This window comes from Orcinus orca, chromosome 20 (assembly GCF_937001465.1).
Source record: "Orcinus orca chromosome 20, mOrcOrc1.1, whole genome shotgun sequence".
In the NCBI taxonomy this organism is placed as follows: Eukaryota; Metazoa; Chordata; class Mammalia; order Artiodactyla; family Delphinidae; genus Orcinus; species Orcinus orca.
The window spans coordinates 47,091,990-47,113,686 of NC_064578.1; the positions used below are offsets into that span (position 1 = coordinate 47,091,990).

Here is a 21,697-nt window from a genome sequence, read left to right on the forward strand (position 1 = left end):
GGGTAGGAGGGGGGCTGGCCATCTGCACCTGGAGGCAGCCTGCGAGCTCCTCTCCCTCCCGCCTCAGCGCAGAGAAAAGAGCTGGGGGAAGGGGAGGGCCACTTTTATTAGGACCGAAGATTCAAACACCGGCCACATCTGGGGGAGACCTGACGCAGAGGTCAGGGGCTCCCCGTCTAGGTGAGTCTGATCTCCACAATGGCAGTGCGGAGAGGCCTAAGGCTCTCTCATATGTTGGCAGACATAAATTAATAGCTGGGTGGAGTTCCTGGATGCTCCCTTTGGAGTGGGGAGAGCAGGATACGGGGCTATGAAGCTGGAGTTCCCTAGTCCCAAGCCCAAGGTGGGTCCCCAGACCTGCAGCAGAGAGGGAAGGAGGCCTCAGAGCAGGGGATGGCCTGCTATGGGGCTGGAATCCCGAGATGGAGTCTCTGAGGGGTCGGAGCAGACATCCCTCTGGTTAGGAGGCTTCGGGCAGTGGCTATGCCCGGCGACTGGCCCAGTAGCGGTGGTAGGTGTCCTGGAAGAGGTCCCGGCAGGCGATGTGGGCATGGAGGCGGGCACAGGCCAGGAAAGCCCCCGCCAGCTTTCTGTGCAGGGCATAGGTCTCTTCAGGCGGTGGGCGAAGCCGGTGCTGCAGCAGCACAGGGATGAGGCCCTGCACACGGCGGGCAGTATCGCCCGCTCCAAAGTCGTAGGGGCCCTGGGTGGCGAAGGGCTCCCCCAGGATCATCACAGCCTCCACGTGGGCGTCCGAGAATGCCTAGGGGTCGGGGAAACCAGAGGCAACCAGTGTGGACATACAGCCCTCCATTCCCCCAGAGTCTCAAGTATAAACACAAGCCCCCAACTCCCCAGAGAGTAATAGGCAGCCTCCACCCCTTCCAGAGCCCCTAAGTGACAAGCAGCCCCCTACTCCTCCCAAAAGCAAGGTCCCTTCCTGTCCTCTCAGGGCCTCCAGTAGACAAATAGCCCTCACTCTCTCTAGAACAGAGAAGCAGCCTCTGTTCCCCGACACCCCCCTCCGTATCCACCAGCAGTCCCCCATTCCTCCCTCTAGAACAGACAAGTGGTGCCCATTTTCTCAGGATTCCTGAGTAGGCAAGCAGCCCCCATTCCCTCACGTTCCCCAGAACCCCCAGTACAGATAAGCAGCCCCCCTTAGAGCTCCTCACTCATCCACAGTTTCCCCAGTAGAGAGAAGCAGCTCCCCACTCCCCCCGAGACACCAGCCCCTACTCTCCCAACCTTGGTCTCAAAGCCTGTGAGAAATTTGAGGTCTCGGGATTTCTGCAGGACCCGGTCTCTGTCTCCGTTGGCTGCAGCCATCACCACCTGGGGAGGCGGATGTAGGCACAGGGTCAGAGGGACTCAAGGAGGGGTCTGGAGGTGGGAGCTAGAAGCTGGGCCCTGCCAGTACCCCCTTCTGTTCTTATCTACCTAAGCCCTCTCACCTAGAAGCCTCTCCCTCCCCACCTTACCCCTGTCTGTGTCTCTCTCAAGACTGTTCCAGAGCCTGGGGCTGCAGCGGCCAGGTGTTCTGCCCACCTGGCTGGAAACTACCACAGTGAAACAGCACAGAGGAAAGCAGATGTCAAGTGGTACCCATGGGTCCAAACACTTAATTGGGCAAGTATGTGATCATGACCCAGAACTGCCTCTGAGGTTGCCATCTCTGTGATCACCTGCTTGATGTCTGTTGATGCCTGGTTCCTGCCCTGGACTTGGAGCCCCAGGAAGGCAGGGATCCCGGCTGGGTTTAGTCCCAAGTGGCGCTCACTCAGGAGGCCTTTGGTGAAAACCCCTTGTTCAGCAAAGCAGTGTTTGGAGCTAAGCAGCTCTCCAGCCACGCAGGATGGGCAGGAGTTGAGGGCACATGGACAGACAGAAGTGGGAGCCAGCCTGCTTGGGCTCCATCCCAGCTCTGCCACTTGCTGGCTGACTCTGGGGCAAGTCGCTTTGCTTTTTGGGCCTCTGCTTTCTCATCTGTGAAGTGGGGATGATGAAAGCATCCTCCTTGCCAGGTTCTTGGAGGATGAAGGAGGTCTATCTGTGGAGTGCTTCGCACGGTGCCCGCGTGTAGGAAAGGCCATAAATATTACGAGCTACTGTTACTATTAAGAGGTCAATAGGAGGGCCCCTACTTCACAGACAGGGAAACAGGCTCCGAGTGGGGAATAGCAAGGAGAGGAGGGGAACTGGGACGAACCCTTCACCACTGAGCTGCCCCTTCTCGGGAGGAAGGGGAATACAGGATTAAATCTGGCGGTCCTGTTCCGTCCCAGCTCCCCCTGCCCCAGCCTGTCTGGCCATCTGTCACGCCTGTGGTCCTTGGGGGGTCCGTGTGACAGGCCTTTCTTAAACTGGAAAAGGCTGGGGAGGCGGCAGGAGGGCCGTGCTGAACAGGCCTGTGGTGGGGAGGGGCAGGGGATGTCCCAACTACCCAGAGAGGCCTCGGCTTTGTGCCTCGAGTGGCCTGCAGAGAGGGCCCCAAGGAGCCTGTGTGTGTGTGTGTGGGGGGGGGGGTTGCCAATTCCTTCTCGTCCCCATCTAAAGGGTGGCCCCACCATCCCCCAGTCCTCAGGTCAGAACCCCCTCCAACCCCCACCTGCCCAGGCTCCAGGCCTGTCTTAAAAGACCACTCATTCAGGAATTTCCAAATTCTCTGTCCCTCCCCTGCTCCAGTCCTTCCACAGCTCCCCAGGGCACCCGAATAAAGTACAAGGTGCAAAGCATGGCTTCCGAGGCCCAGCGTGACTGGGCTGCAGCCTCACTGCTGCCTCCTGCTCTGTCCCCACCTGCCTGCCCAGTCCAAACGTGAACTTCCCTTTGGTCCTCTGGGATCTTACTACTCGGAGTGCGGTCCCTGTACAAGTAGCTTTGGCATCACCTGGGAGCGTGTTAGAAAGGCAGCATCTTAAGCCTAACTCCAGACCAGAATCTGCATTTTGACATGATCATGGTGGTGGTGGGGTTCTCGTGCACATTAAAGTTTGAGAAGTGCTGCTCTAGTCGGAATATCCTTTTCCACCCCTTGGCCTTTGCCCATGTTATCTGTCTGGAGTACCCTCCTAGCTTCTTCCTGATTGGTCTCCTCATCCCTCAGGTCTCAACTCTGATGTCTTCTCCTCCAGGAAGCCCTCCCTGACCCCCTAGGTCAGGCCAGGCTCCTCATCCGGTCTCCCTCAGTCCCCCGTGATTCTCCTATCCCAGCCCTGACCACTCTGGTCCTTTCTGTCTGTCCCCCTACTGGACTGTGAGTTTTGGGAAGGCAGAGACCTGGACTGCATTGGTCACTGTTGTCCCCAGTATTGTCTAGAATAGGACTAGGCACAGAGGGGAGTCAGAGAACGTTTGAATTGATGACCCAGTGATTAGAAGACCCGGGTTGAGGGACTTCCCTGGTGGTGCAGTGGTTAAGAATCTGCCTGCCAATGCAGGGGACACGGGTTCAAGCCCTGGTCCGGGAAGATCCCACATGCCACGGAGCAACTAAACCTGTAGGCCACAACTACTGAGCCTGTGTACCACAACTACTGAAGCCCACGCACCTAGAGCCCGTGCTCCGCAACAAAGAGTAGCCCCTGCTCGCCACAACTAGAGAAAGCCCTCATGCAGCAATGAACTCAACGCAACCAAAAAAAAAGGAAGACCCAGGTCGAATGTCCAATCTCAACAAATTAATGAGATGGTGTTTTCTGTGGGCTCTGAGACAAATCAACCTCTGTGGGTGGGAAGGACGGGCAACATAAAGTGAGGAAACACTTCTCAAAGACAGAACTGCTCACTAGGGAGCAGCTGGAGGGGAGGTATGTGAGCACAAGGCTGGACACCAAGGCCCTGGACAGCATCGGGTGTGTGTGGGGGTGACAGGCTGGCCATCGTGGGCCTTTCTCTTATGAGGCAGCTAGTGAGGGGTTGGGAACATGGGCTGTGTAACCAGACTCCCTGAGTTTGAATCCCAGGTCTGCTGTGACCTTGGGCAAGTGACTTAACGTCTCAGAGCCCCAGTCACTTCCTCTGTAAAATGGGGTTAAAAATGGTCCTCACCTCATAGAGTTGCTTTCTGGTTCAGATCAGCTACCACGTGTACAGCACTTAAAACGGTGCCTGACATAATATTAAGTGCTTGGTTATTTGTTAGCTGCTATTAATATCACTATTATTTATTTCTTCATTCCAGATACTGTGTTTCTCCTTCTCTACAAGCCTTACTATCTGGCTTGAGGCTCGACCCTTCAGAGACTCCAGGATTGGGGGAACTCACCTCGATATAATGGTCTGTGAATTCAGTCCCAAATTCCCGGCTTGCACCAAAGTCCAGCAAGATCACCTGGAAATGAAGGATGGTGAAAGGGACACTGGGAGTCCACCAGTGCTCCCCATTGTCTATGGGGGTGCCAGGGTCTGTCCCTCTCTCCCCACACGCTGCCCCTCCGGCCCAAGTCCCCGCCCAGCTGCCTCCCCTGGGCTCCTGGCTTCCGGTCTCCACACATCAATCCACCCCCACGTGAAGCTGAAGGGACCTGGTTTTTATTTTTGGGGTCCTAGTTGTTTTTATAATAACATGTTTTAGGCTCAGAAAAAAAAATCTGGAGAATAATAAAATATATGGGAAAGTAAAACCAACATCCACAAATCCTACCACCCAGTTTAAAATATGAAATACTACCAATCTAAGTGGGGCCTGATCCTACCTCCCCCCATCCCCACCCTCTCTTCCAGGGTCACCACTTTCCTGAAATTATTTTTATTATTAAATTGTTTCCTGAAATTCCCATGCATGTGTTGCTATGTTTTCTATACATATGTGGATCCATGAACAAAACATACTAATGTTTTGCATATTTTAAAACGTCATTTAAATGGTATTTATAATAGTTATGCTGCAAGTTCTTTGTGTTCGACATGGTTTTGCAATGCATCCCCATCGCTCTAGCTCATTCATTCCTTCACCGCCGTGTAAGATTTTGTTGCATGAATATATCATAGTTATCTGCTTGATGGGCACTGTGGTTATTTCTAGGTTTTGCTGTTAGAAGCAGTGCTCGCAGATGTAGAGAACAAACGTATGGATACCAAGGGGGGAAAGGGGCGGGGCGGGGCGGGGTGGGGTGGGGTGGGGAGGTGGTGGTGGGATGAACTGGGAGATTGGGATTGACATCTATACACTAATATGTACACAACAGATAACTAATAAGAACCTGCTATATAAAAAAATAAATAACATAAAATTCAAAAAAAAGGGACTTCCCTGGTCATGCAGTGGTTAAGAATCCGCCTGCCAATGCAGGGGACACGGGTTCGATCCCTGGTCCGGGAAGATCCCACATGCCATGGAGCAACTAAGCCCGTGTGCCAGAGCTACTGAGCCTGCGCTCTAGAGCCCGTGAGACACAACTACTGAGCCCATACACCACAACTGCTGAAGCCCATGCGCCTAGAACCCGTGCTCCGCAACAGGAGAAGCCCGCGCACCACAACGAAGACCCAACGCAGCCAAAAATTAATTAATTAATTTTAAAAATTTAAAATAAGTAAATAATGTAGATAAAATGAACCAAATAAAGTTGAAATGTTTAAAAAACGGCAAAAAAAAAGCAGTACCCCATGAACATGTGTGTAAGTTTCTCTACAACAGTGGAGTTCAAACTGTTTATCATAACCCACAGCGAGAAATGAAGATTAGGGGCTTCCCTGGTGGTGCAGTGGTTAAGAATCCACCTACCAATGCAGGGGACACAGGTTCAAGCCCTGGGCCAGGAAGATCCCACATGCTGCGGAGCAACTAAGCCCGTGTGCCACAACTACTGAGCCTGCGCTCTAGAGCCCATGCGCCACAACTACTGAGCCCACGTGCTGCAACTACTGAAGCCCACGTGCCTGGTGTCCATGCTCTGCAACAAGAGAAGCCACCGCAGTGAGAAGCCCACCCACCGCAACGAAGAGTAGCCCCCGCTCGCCACAACTAGAGAAACCCCGCGCGCAGCAACGAAGACCCAATGTGGCCAAAAATAAATAAATAAAATAAAGTTATAAAAAAAAAAAAAAGAAATGCAGATTATCCTGGGCACCAGTGCACATGCACATATAAACATAAAACAAAAGTGTCCTGAAATAATATGCATCCCTCCCATCTGCAACACATTCTATCCTTTTAAAACAAAAACTGCTGTTCAGACCCAGTAAATTGACGTCAGGCCTCTTATCACCACACCCGAGGAAGGAAAACACCCCCCCTGGGGTGCGAGCCTTGGAGGGATGCAGGCTGTCTGTGCACTTGGGGGGAAGAGGGTGTCAAGGGACTGAGGCTGGACTAAGTGGGGTCATGTCACACTCAGCACAGGGCTCACTTGATCCTGAGGGTGTTGGAAGCTGTAGAAGGGACAGCTTGGCCAGATTTGTGTTTTAGAAACACCCCTCTGGGGACAGAATGGCACAGACCACTTTGGAGAGCCGCTTAGCAACCATGCACGCTGAGAGTTTTTCAGTCCCAACTGTCACCCCCAGGCCTTTGGACAGCCTGTGTCCTTTGCCAGGTATGCTCCTCCCTGCTCCTTGGATGGCTGTCCTCCTCTTGTCTTTCTGCTTTCACCTTCCTTGGCCCCACCCACTCCAGGCAGGGTCAGCCACTTTTCCTGGCTTCCCACCGCCCCCTGTGCCTCCCCCATCACTGGCCCCTCGCCCGTGCTTCCTCATCAAGGGATTAACTGCAGGTCACACTCTCTGGTGATGGGTCCCTGCACTGGACTGGGAACTCTGGGAAGGCAGGGATCAGGTTGTCTTGGCATCACTTTCAACAGGCAGTAGGTGCTTGGTGTGTTCTAAATGAATGATGGGTGTGGTAATGATGACTGTCTTGCAAAAGTGGTGCTCCCTCTTCTCCACTGCCACCAGGGAGCCACTGCCCAGCCAGGGACTCCATTTCCCAGCAGTCCCTGCATCTAGACTAGCCCCATGACCAGTTCTTATCGGTGGAATGGTGAAGGGAACGATGGGTCACTTCCAGCCAAAGCAGTTAGACAGTGGGTTACCCTCTCAACCTCGCTTTCCCCTTGCACTGGAAGGAGAGCCTTTCAAGTCCTAGGGGATAGCACACTCACAAAAGGGAAGGAGCCTGGGTCCCTGACTCACTGCATGGAGGAGGGCCACTCCAGCCTGTTACATGGGTAATCAACTACTACTGTGTTGAGCTACTGCCACATTGGGAAATATCTGTTACAGCAGCTAATGTACCCTGACACACAACACAAGGAACCGACCTGGTGGCTGGAGGCATCATACAGGAAGTTGGCCCAGTTGGGGTCCGTCTGCATGAATCGGAACTCAAACAGCTCCCGAAGACAAAGCCTCAGGAGCTGGAAGCAGATCTGGGGTGGGAAGAAGGAGCAACAGACATCTCAGAGCCATGTGCCCCTGTAAGGCCCTCTGAGGCCTGGAGAAGGACCATGGGTCTGGGTTGCCCTGTCAGCTGTGCCCCAGAGCAGCACCCTCCCTACTGTACCCATGTACCTGGTTCCGGATGTCCTGGCTCAAGCCCTGGCACTGGTCCAGCGGGACCCCTCCAGCCAGCTCCATGCCCAGCACCCGCGTCGTGCACAGCTCCTGAATAACGGCTGGCACCCGAAAGAAGGGGTCGTCTGCCAACAGCTGCCTGGTGCAGATGGGAGGGGCGGGGATGGGACTTCACACTTCAGGCCCCTGTGGCCCTGCTCGAGGCCTCCCCCTCCTCTGAGGAGTCTTCCATGAACAGTCTTGGTCTTGCCTTTCCTCCTGCCCTTCTCTTTCCTGTCTGTCTGGAGTGATGGCCAATACCTGGTTGGATGGACATTCATTCAGACATTTCACTCATTCACTCATTCACCAAATATCTCCATGGCACCCACTCTGTGTCTGCCCCTAAGCTGGGTGCTGCTGGAGACCCAATTACCACCTCCCTTCCGGAAACACTTCTCTGTTGGTCGCCCCGGGATGAACTCAGTGTATGCATTAAGCTTGGTGAGCATGACTTTCTCATCCACTTATCAATGAATCCATCCAAAAAACAGTCACTCGTATACAAATCTCCGAGCCCACAGTGATGCTCACTGGCCACTCCTTGGAGTCATTACTCTGAACACTGGCTAATAAAGGGAAAGAACCTTTCTCGGTGTCCATGCCTGGGCTGGATGATGCTGGGTGACAGAGCAGTAGATGAGCCCCAGGCGTGACCCCCCCACACACACAGCAGAGACCACACTCTAACAAACAGACCAATGATAGATTGAGATAGGTGTGTCAACGCAAGATCTGGGAGGCAAAGAATATGAGCGAGGCCTCTGGTTGGGGACCTGTGGGATGGCTGGAGTTGGGGGGTGGGCGGACAGGGAGATGGGGAGGAGCCGGGAAATGAGAAATGATGTGGGTTTTATCCTAAGAGCACTGGGAAATCCCGTGAGGTGGTGGTCTCCCCAGATCCCACACTGGAGTGCTCTGGCCCAGCCCACCTGACACTCTCCATCTCCAGGTCCTGCTTTGGGGGCTTGTATTTTTGTCCTTGTTTATCAGATCTCTGACGTTTGATCCGCTCCTCACAGGGCAGGACTCTGCTGAGCATTCAGTCAGCACAATTCCCTTTTATCCTCACTCCCCCTGAGGAGGACGCTCTCCTAAGGCCACTGGGCAGATTAAGGCCACCCAGCCTGTTAAGGGCTGACCCAGGACTGGATCCTGACTGGATCCCACATCTGAGCCCATGCCCCTAACCATTGCCTTCTACTGCCCTTTCTCTGGCTTCGTATCTACAGAGCCGGGCTCAGTAAACGTGTGGGCCATGTTCCACGCTGTGGAAGGTCTCACCGAGGTGTAATTAATTGCCACTTATCATGACGCCGCTAAGATACAACCACTGTTCCGTGTAGCTGCAGTTCATTCATTTTTGATGCTGTACGAATTGTGCTGATGAACATACTGTAACTTATTTATCCACCCTGTTGGATGAATTTGATAGATTTGGGTTGTTTCCAGTTTGGGGCTGTTGCGGCTCTGAGTATTCTCGAAGTCTGATGGTGTGTACTGGCATTAAGGGTCACTAGAGTATTTAGCCAGGAGCACAACTGTTGGGTTGGATGTGAACACTGAGGCTTGATGATGCCCAACCATTCTCCAAAATGCTTGTGTCAATTTCTCCCTCTGTCTACAGTGTACAAAGGATGCCCTGGAACCCCCGTTCTCTCCAAGTCTTGACACAGACAGATTGCTTCATCCCTGTTAGTCTGGTGGGTGTAACGGTATCTCGTGTGACGGACTGCCTGTTGACAAGTCTGTCTCCCCCATCAGACTGCAGTGGTTCTGCGTCCCATTTGACAGATGAGATAGTAGAGACATTTAGAGACAGGAAGTGACCTGCCTAAGCTCACAGAGGACACAGGGTGTGAACGAAGTAATGAGTGAAGGCATGGATGGATGAACAAATGAAGAGAAAGAGTCTGTCAGCCCTACCCCAGGGCTCCAGCTGCCGGAGGCTGTGAGGGCATCCACCTCCCTCTCAGTCCGGGAGGGAAGCTGGAGGGAGGAAGGGGGCCTCCAGGGGCCTGTAGGGGCCTCAGCTCACCTGAAGTTCTGGGCACAAGCCGCCTCACGACGGTAGTCACATTCCAAAGCCAGCTCCCGCTGCAAGGCCTGCAGGCTCTGCTCTGCAAACAGGCCTGAGGGGCGGCAGCCGTGTCAGGCAGGGAAGGCCACAGCCTGCCCCTTGCCCCCTGCCCGACCCCTCAGGCTCCCACTCAGGGATGTCTTCTCTTGCCAGTCGTGCCTCTCACTCTGTCCCTGTCTCACCGTCCCTCACCCCGTCCACTCCATGCCTTTTACCCACACTGTCTGGCCACGCACTCCCCCTCTGTCCTTCACACAACTGCGGGCTCCACGGAAGCCTCTCTGCTCGGGTCTCTTTCTCAGGCACACACAGCGGTCCTTAGGCCCCCATCATAGTCACATCTGCCGCCTATTCTCTGTCCATTTTTCTTTTTAAAAAATATTTTGGCCGCACCTCGTGGCATGTGGGATCTTAGTTCCCATCTTAGTTCCCTGACCAGGGATCGAACCTGGGCTCCCTGCAGTGGCAGCGTGGAGTCCTAACCACTGGACCGCCAGGGAAGCCCCTCTCTGTCCTTTTCTTCATACTCTCTCACACTGCTCTCAGTGTCTCTGAAGCTTACTTCTGGGCCTGACTCCCTCCCTCTCTCCTCTCTCTCTCCCTCGCTCGCTCTCTCGTGCGTGCGCGCACACACACACACCTCTGCTCCATCTCCCCCAGGCGCTGTCTCACATGCTGTGACACACACGCGAGGTCCCACTTACGCTCCCTTCCTGTTTCTGTGGTTGTTTCTCAGGCCTCCAGTCCCTCTCCATACACCCCCTGTGTGTCTGTTTCTGGATTTCTGTCTGGGCTCCTGTTGGCATCTCTGAGTTTGTCTTTTTCTCACACGCCCATACTACTCTGGGCTTTCCCCGCCGCGGTGTCCCTTTGTTCTGTCTCAAACACGCAGACTGAGGCGTTCACTCAGGCTCCCACACACAAGGGCACACCCTGCCCCGAGCTGGCCCTCCACCTCCCCCCGCCCCCCCTTCTAGCCCCGCTTTCCCTCTTCAGGGCGACCCTCCCACAGTCAGGGTGGATTGGGCGCCTCACCCTCCGGCACGGCCACGCTCATCTTGAGCACCGCCAGCAGGTTCTGGATGTCGCTCTGGATGCTCTGGGCGACGCCTGGGTACTGGGAGGGGAGGAGGGGAGGAGGATGGGAGTCACCCCTCTGGGGCGGCCGGGTGCCCAGCCCACCCCCGCCCCACCTCCCCTCTCACCTGGATCTTCACAGCCACCTCTGTCCCATCCCTCAGCACGCCCTGGTGCACCTGCCCGATTGAGGCAGCAGCAAAGGGCACCTCCTCCAGAGAGGCCACCTTGGCCTGCCAGTCCCTGCCGAGCTCCTCTTCCAGAACTCTCTGGGGATAGTGGTCATGACAATCATCACCATGGTTTCAGGCAGCCGGGTTCACATTCTGTGCTGAGCGCTTTGCACGTTAATAACCCCGCTCACCACACGTGGGGCCCTGGGCCAAGCTCTTGGCCGCTACCCCACTTTACAGATGAGGGAACTGAGGCTCAGAGAGACCTCTTGACCAAGGTGATGAGCCAGGCGCTGGCAGACTGGGAGGCCCAGCTTGAGCCCATACTGCCAAGGCTGTGCAGACTGATGTGTGGATTGCTATTATGTAAGGTTAAGATTGACAATAATCCTTCATTATACCCATATATTGTATTATTAACTCAAAAGTTAATGTGATAAAGAAGAACTAAAATTTACAGAGAGCTTCCTGTGGGCTGGGCCCTATATAAAGTGGTTCAGAGAAGGGCAGTAATTGTCCAGGGTCACATGGCAAGGGATCCGGATTCCGGATTCCACACCCTTGCCCAGGCATTTACTCAGTGCCTGGCGCTGTGCAGTCTATTTACAGACACTCTCTCCTTTAATTAAAAGACCGGTAATAAGAACAGGTAACACCTGCATGTCACTTACGGGGTGTCAGGGACCCTTCAAAGTGCTTTACACATACAGTGATCTCCATAGCCCCATGATGTGGCCGTTGCTATCACTACCACCAATCACAGATGAGGTAACTGAAGCACAGAGAGGGCAGGCCACACGTCTAACCGCACAGGTAGTAAGTGGCAGAGCCAGGGTTTGAACTCCCGAAGTCTGGTCCCTGACCACAGCACTTCACCGCTTTTTTTTTTTGCAGTACGCAGGCCTCTCATCGTTGCGGCCTCTCCTGTTGCGGAGCACAGGCTCCAGATGCCCAGGCTCAGCAGCCATGGCTCATAGGCCCAGCCGCTCCGCGGCATGTGGGATCTTCCCGGACCGGGGCACGAACCCGTGTCCCCTGCATCAGCAGGCGGACTCTCAACCACTGTGCCACCAGGGAAGCCCATTCACCGCCTCTTTAACAGCCCTGACAGAGCCCTGAGCCTGCCAGGAACTCGACTAAGTGCTCTACACCATTCTCTCATTTACTCATCACAACAATCCTATGAGACGTGTGCTTTAGTGGTCCCCATTTAACAGAGGGGGACACAGGCTCAGAGTGAGACGGGGAGCACAGCCATGAAGGCAGGAGGGCCAGGCAGGTGGGGCACGCCTCCCTCGCCAGCCTTTCCCCCTCTGGGCGCTCACCTGCATCTGCCAGCGGGGCATGAAGTCGGCGCTCTGGCGAACCCGCTCGAAGATGCGCTGCAGCTGGGGGCTGATGAAGCTGTTGTCTTGGGAGACATCGGGAAGAGGGAAGCAGTGAGGGGAGAGGCCAGGAGGGGCCCCTGTGGGAGTCTGAAGTTGGGGCTTGGTGGTAGGTGGGGTAGGGTGGAACTGAGGTCAGGGGTCAGGAGTCAAGTGTTATGCTGTACCCTGGATGCTGAGCATTTGGCCAACCTTGAGGGCAGCCCCCCGAACCGTACACAAGGTCTGCACAATCCGCTCGGCGTTGGCCTCCGAAAGGAAAATGCTGGAGCCCGGCCGGGAGCCTCCCTCTGGGGTGGAGAGAATAATCATTAGTATGGCAACCACAAAAATAATCAGTATGACACCACTGCACACCTACCAGAACGGCTAAGACAAAAAAGACAATACCAAGTGTTGACAAAGATGTGGAGCACCTCGACACTGCCGATGAGACTGCCATGGCCCAAGCCCTTTGGAAAGCAGCTGGGAAGTTTCCAGTAAAGCACACACCTATACCTGATGCAATTTGCCTCCTAGGTATATCCCCAAGAGAAAGGCATAAATGTGTCCACCAACAGATACTCCAAGAAGGCTCACGGTAGCATTATTCATAACAGTCCCAAACTGGAAACAACCCAAATGACCATCAGTAGAATGAACAAAGGAATTGTGGAATAGTCACAGGGTGACTATTACAGTGTTGAATAAACAACCTACAACCGCTCACAGCAACACGGATGCATCTCTCAAATAGAATGCTGAGCAAAAAAACCAGACACATACGAGAATACACTGTCTGATTACGTGCGTATAAAGGAGCAAAAACAGACAAAACTAATCTCAGGGGGTCAGAAGCCAAGACAGTGGTGACCCTTAATGAGGGGGGAGGTACCAGAATACGGCACGAGAAGAGCTTCTGGAGAACGAGGGCAGCACTTCTCTAAGTGTGTTCTGGGGGCCCCTGAGACCCTTTAGGAGGGTCTGTGAGATCAGAACTATTTTCATAATAATATTAATATGTTATTTGCCCTTTTTCACTCTCATTCACCCACAAATGTTCAGTAGAGTTTTCCAGAAGCTGTGACCTGTGATGCTGTCATTTCTCTGACGGCTGATGGAGAGAGAGAGTGTGTGTATGTGTGTGTGTGTATTCTTGTGTTTAAAATTTTTTTCAGTTTTAACCTCTAATACAGCAAATATCCATAAATACAACCCCACATAAACAAGTTCTTGGGGTTCTCATTCTATTTTTTAATAGCTTTATTGAGATATAATTCATATAAGATATAATTCACCCACTTTAAGGTGCACAGTTCAATGGCTTCTAGTATATTCAGTTGTGCAACTATTACCACAATCAATTTCAGAACATTTTCATCACTGCTAACCTGTTAGCAGTTACCCCCTCCCATTTCCCGCATCTGCCTCCCCTTGAGTCCCTGGAAACCATTAATCTACTTTCTATCTCTGTAGACTTCCCTCTTCTGTACATTTCAGATAAATGGAATCATACGATATGTGGCCTTAAAAAAAAAAATGTGGCCTCTTGTCTCTGCCTTCTTTCACTTAGGATAGTGTTTCAAGATTCAACCACACGATAGCATGGATCAATCCTACATTCCTTTTTTTTTAATAAATTTATTTATATTTATTTATTTATTTTTGGCTGTGTTGGGTCTTTGTTTCTGTGCGAGGGCTTTCTCTAGTTCTTTCTCTAGTTCTCTAGTTTTTTCTCTAGTCTTCCCGGACCGGGGCACGAACCCGTGTCCCCTGCATCGGCAGGCAGACTCTCAACCACTGCGCCACCAGGCAAGTCCTACCCGCAACTTTTTATTTTGAAAAAGATCCAAATAGACAGAAAGACTGCATTCATAGCACCATGAATATCTGCTTCAATGTTCTAACATGCTGCCTCACCCACTTTATCTGTGCGTGTGTACCCAGACACTGATCAATACTTTTGCTGACTGATTTGCACTCCACTTGTGTGAATAATAATCCCCTACACAATCACCGTGCCAACATCACACCCAAGAAAATTAACACTAATTCTTGAATACTTACTACCCAGTCATATTCAGATTTTCCCAATCGTCCCCAGAAATCTTTTTTTTTTGAAAATGTTTAGATTTCTATCTCTCTTTTTTTCTTTAATTTTAATTAATTTATTATTTATTTATTTTTTTGGCTGTGTTGGGTCTCCGTTTCTGTGCGAGGGCTTTCTCCAGTTGCGGCGACCGGGGGCCACTCCTCATCGCGGTGCGCGGGCCTCTCACTGTCGTGGCCTCTCCCGTTGCGGAGCACAGGCTCCAGATGTGCAGGCTCAGTAGTTATGGCTCACGGGCTTAGTTGCTCCGCGGCATGTGGGATTCTCCCGGACCAGGGCTCGAACCCGTGTCCCCTGCACTGGCAGGCAGATTCTCAACCACTGCACCACCAGGGAAGCCCACCCAGAAGTCTTTCATAGTTATTTTCTTTTCGAACATCCAACCATGGCTCACACATTCCATTTGTCAGTTATTATCTCTCTAGTCTCTTTTTCATCTAGAATATCCACCCGTTTTTGTTTCAAGACATCGACATGTTGCGGAATCGTACCCACAAATGCTGATCTCTACACAGCCCAGTCTGTCTCTGTTGTCCACAGACCCTCACCTGCACTCCTGTTTTCACACTTCCTCTCCTGGTCACAGTTAAGCACTCAACTCTGGATGGCTTACATTTTTTTCTCTCATGACCTGCTTCTACTCAACACCATCCTGACAGCAGCTTCACCCTGTTCTGAGCACTCCACCACGACCCTAAGAGGTGGCTATGTTATCATCAGCTCCATTCTCCAGTTGAGGAAACTGGGGCTCAGAGAGGTGAAGCCACTTACCCCAGGTCACACAGCAAGGCCAGGGTGTGGACCCAGGCAGCGTGGTTCACGTACCTGATTGTACACGTCCTCCGGGCAGGGACTTCTTGGCCATCTCAGCTAGTGCTCCCAGCCCCAAGCTCACAGCCAGTCCTGGGGAGTGAGAGAGGAGCCTGAGTGCCCGCTTGCCCTGGGGAGATCTCCTCCCCCACCCCCTCCCCACCCCGCTGACCCTCTCTCCTCTCTGTCTCTCTTTATGTATACCTGTCTCCCAATTCTTTGTAGTCAGCTCTTTGCATCCCTCTGTCTCCAAATCAGTCTCTTATTCACTCTCTCCCTGCTTGAGGTTCCCTTGGAGGTGAGACTACCTCTTTCTCCATCCCTCTCTCCTTGTCTCTGTCTCCCAGGTTTGTGGTTCTCACCCCTGGCTGCGCACAGAGTCATGTGAGGAGCTTTTGTAAATACAATGCCCAGGTCCTACCACTGAGGTTCTGGTTGAACTGGTCTGAGATGAGGCCTCAGAATTCTTTTTCTTTTAAGCATCCCAGATGATTCTAGTGTGCAGCCATGGGTAAGAAGGCCCCGAAATGATCCCCCCAGGACTCTCTGTCTTCCTATGACTCCTGTTTCTCTGTCCACATCTCCTCTTCTTCATGCTCACCTCTCCTTTTCTAAGTCAGTTATTTCTCCACCTCTGCCCTTCCGTCCACCCGGCATGTCTGTCTAGGCCTCTTTCCCTCAGTTCCTCCTTTGGATGTTAGCTCTCCGGCTCTGATTTCCTCTGCCCCCTCTGTCTCCTTGTCCTTAAAGACATCTCGAGTCACTCTGCCTCTTTCACTGTCACCATCTCTGTAAATAATTGTAGTTGGCATTTTCTGAGCACTTTTCTCCATGCCAGGAACCATTCCCAGTGCCTTTTATGCATTGACTCATCTTGTCCTCACACCCTCATGAGAGAAATTTTACAGAAAAGCTTCCATTTTACAGAAAAGGAAATCGAGGCTCAGAGAAGTTAAGTAACTTATCCAGAGTCACAAAGTGAGGATGCGGCAGAATGACCTGTTGAACCCCGCGCAGCCTGGTGCCAAAGCTCTAACCAGTGTATTTGACTCCTTCAATCGGTATCTTTAAAACCTGAACCATGATCCACAGTAAAGAAGACGTTCGCATTATAACCAGTAGAGACCGATATATATATAATGTTTCATGAAACAAGACTTTCCCTTACTCTACATGTACACATATTTTCCATTCTTCTTTTCTTCTTTTTTTTAGCTGTGTTGGGTCTTCGTTGCTGCGCGCGGGCTTTCTCTAGCTGTGGCGAGCGGGGGATGCTCTTCGTTGCAGTGCGTGGGCTTCTCATTGCGGTGTCTTCTCTTGTTGGGGAGCACGAGCTCTAGGTGTGCGGGCTTCAGTAGTTGTGGCACGTGGGTTCAGTAGTTGTGGCTCGCGGGCTCTAGAGAGCAGGCTCAGTAGTTGTGGCGCACGGGCTTAGTTTCTCCACGGCATGTGGGATCTTCCCGGACCAGGGCTTGAACCCGTGTCCGCTGCACTGGCAGGTGGATTCTTAACCACTGCACCACCAGGGAAGTCCTCCATTCTTCTTTTTAATGCTGGTTGCAACCTGCTAAATTATTTCATGCAGGGCTTCCCTGGTGGTGCAGTGGTTAAGAATCCACCTGCCAGTGCAGCGGACACGGGTTCAAGCCTTGGTCCGGGAAGATCCCACATGCCGCGGAGAAACTAAGCCCGTGCGCCACAACTACTGAGCCCACGTGCCACAACTACTGAAGCTCGTGCGCCTAGAGCCGTGCTCCACAAGAGATGCCACTGCAGTGAGAAGCCCGCACACTGCAATGAAGAGCAGCCCCCACTTGCCGCAACTAGAGAAAGCCTGCATGCAGCAGACCCAACACAGCCATAAATAAATAATTAAAAGAAAATTAGTTCATGCAGGTTGTGACCTGAAGTTTGAATAATCCTGCTGCATGACCCGGGGTCAAGTCACTTCACCTCCCTTAGCCTCCACTTCCTCATCTATAGAACAGAAACAAACACTCATTGATTCAGTGCAGAGACCACATGTGTATGGGGCCCTGCACATTCCAAGTTCTCAATAAACACAACATTCCTCTCTATTTCTCTTGGTTCTATAGGACTTTGCCTTCATTCTTTTCCCATCTCTCCCTCCTCTCTCTGTCTCTGATCCACTCTCTCCCTTGCTTCATTGTGGAAATGTCACCTCCTCTGATCTAGGTCACAATCTCTCACAATCATACCTACCCCCAAAGTTGGCCAAGCGGCTGATGCGGGAGGTGGGCACCTTGCGCTCTCGAGAACGGTCACTCAGCTGGGAAACGGAGAGAAGGTCTGAGCGGGAAAAGGTGGACACAGCACCCAGGAAGTCCAACCAACCTGCCACCACACCCTTCCCCAAGCTCCGGAGGCCAGCTGCCTTCACGGGGTGTTGCTGGGTGTGGGGCAATGATACCTGGGGCCGGGCTGTCTTCCTGATCCGGGCCTCCCGTGCCTTGCGAATGTCCTCCTCACCCAGGCCCCTGCCAGGCCCATCCTGGTGAAGCTTTTGGGTCCAAGGACCCCCACATGGCCCCTGCAAGAGACGTGAACACCGGTAACGAGTGGAGAACGTACCATCAGCCTGGCCCCTTTAGACCCCTCCCTGTCCTTTGACTCCCTGAAGCCTCCCTCAGCCTCCTCCCCTTGGAGACCCCTCCCCAGCCTCTTACCCAGCAGAGGGGCCCAGGCCCCAGGGCCCCACAAGGCCGACCAGTAGTCCGGCCCCACTGTCCACAGGTCCCCCGTAGTAGGCCCCCCACCTCCAGCCACATTGTCTGGGGGAGAAGAGGAGGGATTATTCGGGTAGGAATTGTGGGACTGACCTCCCTGCTTTGCCCATCTTTGCCTCACATTCCTCCGTGTCCACCCTAAGACTCCCACCACCAAAGACTTCCTCCCCTGTTAACAGGCCCCCAGTTTCGCCTGGTTCCCTCTCTCGTTGCTAAGATCCCATAGCTCTTCCCGAACACCTCTTCAAACCACTTTCCCCTGGTCCCACTCCGCGCCGTTGCTAAGGTCCTCCCCTGTTGCTAGACACCCACAGATCCTCCAGGGCTACCTCTCCACTCATCTGAGCACCCCCATCGTTGCTAGGCACCGCCTTCCCCTCGGTTGCTAGGCACCCACAACTCTTCCGGTGTTCCCCCCTACCAACCCCGTTACTGGGTACTTCCCCCGGTTGCTAAGCACCCACTCCCCGGCTCTGGGTCAGCTATGAGCGCGGGGGTGGGGTGGGGGGGGCGGGGGGCGGCTCCTGCATTTCTGGAAGGCTTCTCATGCCCGCCCCCTCCGGTCAGCTAGCGAATGACGGAGGAGCAGATCAGGGGCCTCAGGGTGGGCTGGGCCACAGCCGAAGCGCTCACGTGCTATTTTGTGCCCTTCCACTCACTTCAAAGTGCCTTGTCCGCGGCGGACCTTTTAGTTTCCTACCCGTCTATTTTACAAACCATTCCTCTCCTTTACAAACTCCACACCTCTCCTTTGCGCGAACATTTTGTCAGCCTCCGTTTTCCTTATTTGTACCCCTAGTAGGCTCAACATCTCTGCTTTGAACACACATCTTCCCAGCAAACATTTCCCTTTCACATGGAGCCCCTCCACTTTGCACACTCACCCTCTGCTTCAAATACCCATATCCTGGTACCCAACCTCCTCCCTTGCACATATAACCCCCCTGCCTTGCTCACCAGCTGTTTCCCTCGGTGTGCATGCACCCCCTCACACCTAGCCCTTTGCACGCTGGGCCCCTGTTCCCTCCTACACCCTGCTCTCTCAGCTCCCCGCCCACCTGCAGGATGGTGAGTGGGAGCCCTTTGTTTCCCGTAGGCCTGACATTTTCCAGAACACACTCGGCCAAGATTCCCCGTGCTGACTCAGGAGCCTTGGCATCCCCGAAAACCGGCTCCCAGCCCATCTGGGTGTGTGTGTTGTTGATGGGGGAGGGAGGACGGGCTTAAAGCCTGCTTCCCCGCCCCCCCCCCATAAACTGACTCACCCCTCTTTTCACAGTCTGGAATAGAAGCAGCTGGCTGGGAGGAGAGAGGATATGACACTCCCCACACAGAACTGCCTCCCCCAAACCCTGTCTAACCCCCTTTGTCAGGAATCAGACCTCCCTGACCTTCCTTTGTCAGGAATCAGACCGCCCCACACCTAACCTGGACTAGCTCCAGGACAGAAGTCTCTGTCCCTGTGCTACGTGACCTCAGAAGAACCTCAACACTTTCTGGATCTCAGCTTCCCAGCCTGTATGATGCATTAGGGGGACCCTGCTATGACTTCCCATTGGTCTGTAAAGAGATGATTCATTTTAGAGCCCTGGGTCTGTGCCCAATGCCCCTTTCCAGGTGACTGTTTCAAAACAGAAACCACCCCCTGTACTCTTCCAGACACAAGGGTCTGACTCAGGAGCTAGGTGGCAGCTCACTCTTGGGGGCAAAATATACAAAAAGTACCTATGACAATAACTTATCCTACAGGGCTGTGACTCATGGTACCAAGCCTGGTATCAGATACATGAGATCATATCAAATAGCCTGGTGGCTACAAGCAAAGACTACAGGCTGGCAGAGCTCTGAGCCTCGGTGTCCCCATTTATAAAGTGGGGCCATGGCATCCCATCCTGCTCAGTGTTGGTGAGAAAGGGATGCAGTGAAACGGTGTCTGTAGAGAGGTTGGCACGGAGCTGGTACAGAACAAGAGCTCCATACATGAGAGAAATTTCTTATAGAAAAACTATTCTTTTCAAAATTTCTATTGAGCGCTTACCATTTGCTTTTCTAGGCACTGGGGACACAGCAAGGAACAATACAGGCAAAAATCTTTGCCCTCTTGGTGCTGGCTTCTGGTGAGAGGCACAATAAAATACATAAGTATATGTAATAAGGTGACACTTGTTAAAGAGAAAAACAAACCAGGGAAGGGCAGGGAGAGGAGGGAAGAGTGTGCATTTAAATAGGGTGGAAAGGAAAGGCCTCACTGAGGAGACATCGTTTGAGTAAAGACCTGAAGGAGGTGAGGGAAGGAGTGATTGAAATAGCTGAGGAAAGAATGTTCCAGGCAGAGGGAACAACCAGTATAAAGTCCCTGTGCTGAAGGTATCTCAGAGAAATAGCAAAGATGCCAATGGGCAGAGTGAGTGAGGGGAAAAGAATTAGATGAGGTCTGGGAGGTAAGCAGAGCCAGCTCAGGTATGGTGAAGACTGTGGCTTTTTTCCCGAGTAGAATGGCAACCACTGAGGATTCTGAGCAGAGGCGGGACTGATTTACAGAAAATATTCTTACTTCCGGCTCTTCTTCCAACACCCCCAGCCTCAAAATCAAGTTGTATCACTCGATAGTGACCAAAGGGACTTCCCTGGTGGTCCAGTGGGTAAGGCACTCCCAATGCAGGGGGCCGGGGTTTGATCCCTGGTCAGGGAAATAGATCCCGCATGCATGCTGCAACTAAGACCTGGCTCGGCCAAAATAAATAAAATAATAAATATTAAAAAAAAATAATAACCAAAAACCTAAATTTTGGATTAGATGGGCCAAAGTTCAAATCTACACAATTGAGATGTGTGATCTTTTTTGCCCCTTTTTTTGGCCTCTCCAGGCGGCTTGCAGGATCTTAGTTCCCCGTCAAGGGATCGAACCCAGCCCCCCTGCAGTGGAAGCACAGAGTCCTAACCATTGGACTGTCAGAATTCCCTAGATGTGTGATCTTGACTCACCGCTTCGCCTTTCTGTGCCTCTGTTTCCTTGGCGGTGCGATGGGGATGATGATCAACCCTACCTTACAAGATTTTGGGTACAAAGCGGTAAGTACAGCGCCTGGCACAAAGCAAGTATGCAAATGTAAATGCTGTTATAAATAAATAAATATCCCCATAACAACCCTTTTTACAGATGGGGGAATGGAGGCTCTGAAGAGACAAGTCTGTTGGGAGAGGTCATCCAGGAAGTAAGTGCTGGAGCCAAGCTTTGAAACCAGGCGTTCTAGCTTCAGAGATTAAGACCCTGGTTTTGCCCGTCATTTAACCCTAGGCAAATTCTTTCACTGCTCTGGGCCTCAGTTTCCCAGTTGGTAAAAGTGACTGGCTCTTGTGGCATTGAACACACATTTTTCAAAACAGTAAAGTAATATAATGTATCCTCATTTTACAGGTGAGAAAACTGAGTCTGGGGCTGGGGCAGGGGGTTGGGAGAGGAAGTCACTCGTTCAAGGTAACACAGCTAGGAACTAGCAGAGGCGGGTCTCGAACTCACGCAAGTAGAATTCCCAACTCTCCGAAAGTCCTTCCCGGCGCTGCGTGAAGAATGGGCGCGCTGCCGGACTCGTCGCCGGGGGTTATAGGGAGACTAAACTAGTCACTCGAGGGTGTGGGGACGTAGGGTTAATTGCGAGGGTGCTGCGAGGGGCCCCACTGATCGGGACCACGATCCCGGCGCCCCACACCTAACCTGGACTAGCTCCAGGCGCTCGCGGTTCACCGCGCGAATGGAGAGGGGAGGAGCCAGACAAGGCCCA

General features: G+C 52.7%; 1 protein-coding gene and 1 long non-coding RNA gene across 8 annotated transcripts; one reads left to right on the forward strand and one right to left on the reverse strand.

The window, feature by feature from the left end:
- Positions 1-87: 87 nt before the first annotated feature.
- On the reverse strand, positions 88-21,685 carry COQ8B (coenzyme Q8B). 7 transcript variants are annotated; one of them, XM_033430920.2, is made up of 18 exons: positions 21,436-21,685; positions 20,901-20,958; positions 20,470-20,595; positions 19,954-20,029; positions 17,856-17,960; positions 17,600-17,719; positions 17,392-17,458; positions 15,184-15,261; positions 12,437-12,559; positions 12,210-12,295; positions 10,840-10,980; positions 10,670-10,751; positions 9,593-9,686; positions 7,513-7,654; positions 7,263-7,370; positions 4,268-4,333; positions 1,249-1,335; positions 88-763 (listed from the first exon to the last, which is right to left on the reverse strand). In XM_033430920.2, exons 4-18 carry the CDS (start codon positions 19,954-19,956, stop codon positions 482-484), a joined length of 1,584 nt encoding a protein of 527 aa, XP_033286811.1. In that variant the 5' UTR covers positions 19,957-20,029; positions 20,470-20,595; positions 20,901-20,958; positions 21,436-21,685; the 3' UTR covers positions 88-481. The 7 variants fall into 7 exon arrangements, with proteins under 7 accessions (XP_033286811.1, XP_033286809.1, XP_033286810.1 ...); XM_033430918.2 differs by having other exon boundaries at positions 20,901-21,000; XM_033430919.2 differs by lacking the exon at positions 20,470-20,595.
- Positions 1,525-4,780, forward strand: LOC125962776 (uncharacterized). The gene is made up of 2 exons (XR_007474506.1): positions 1,525-1,633; positions 4,184-4,780. It is a non-coding gene; the product is annotated as an uncharacterized LOC125962776 (long non-coding RNA).
- Positions 21,686-21,697: the final 12 nt, after the last annotated feature.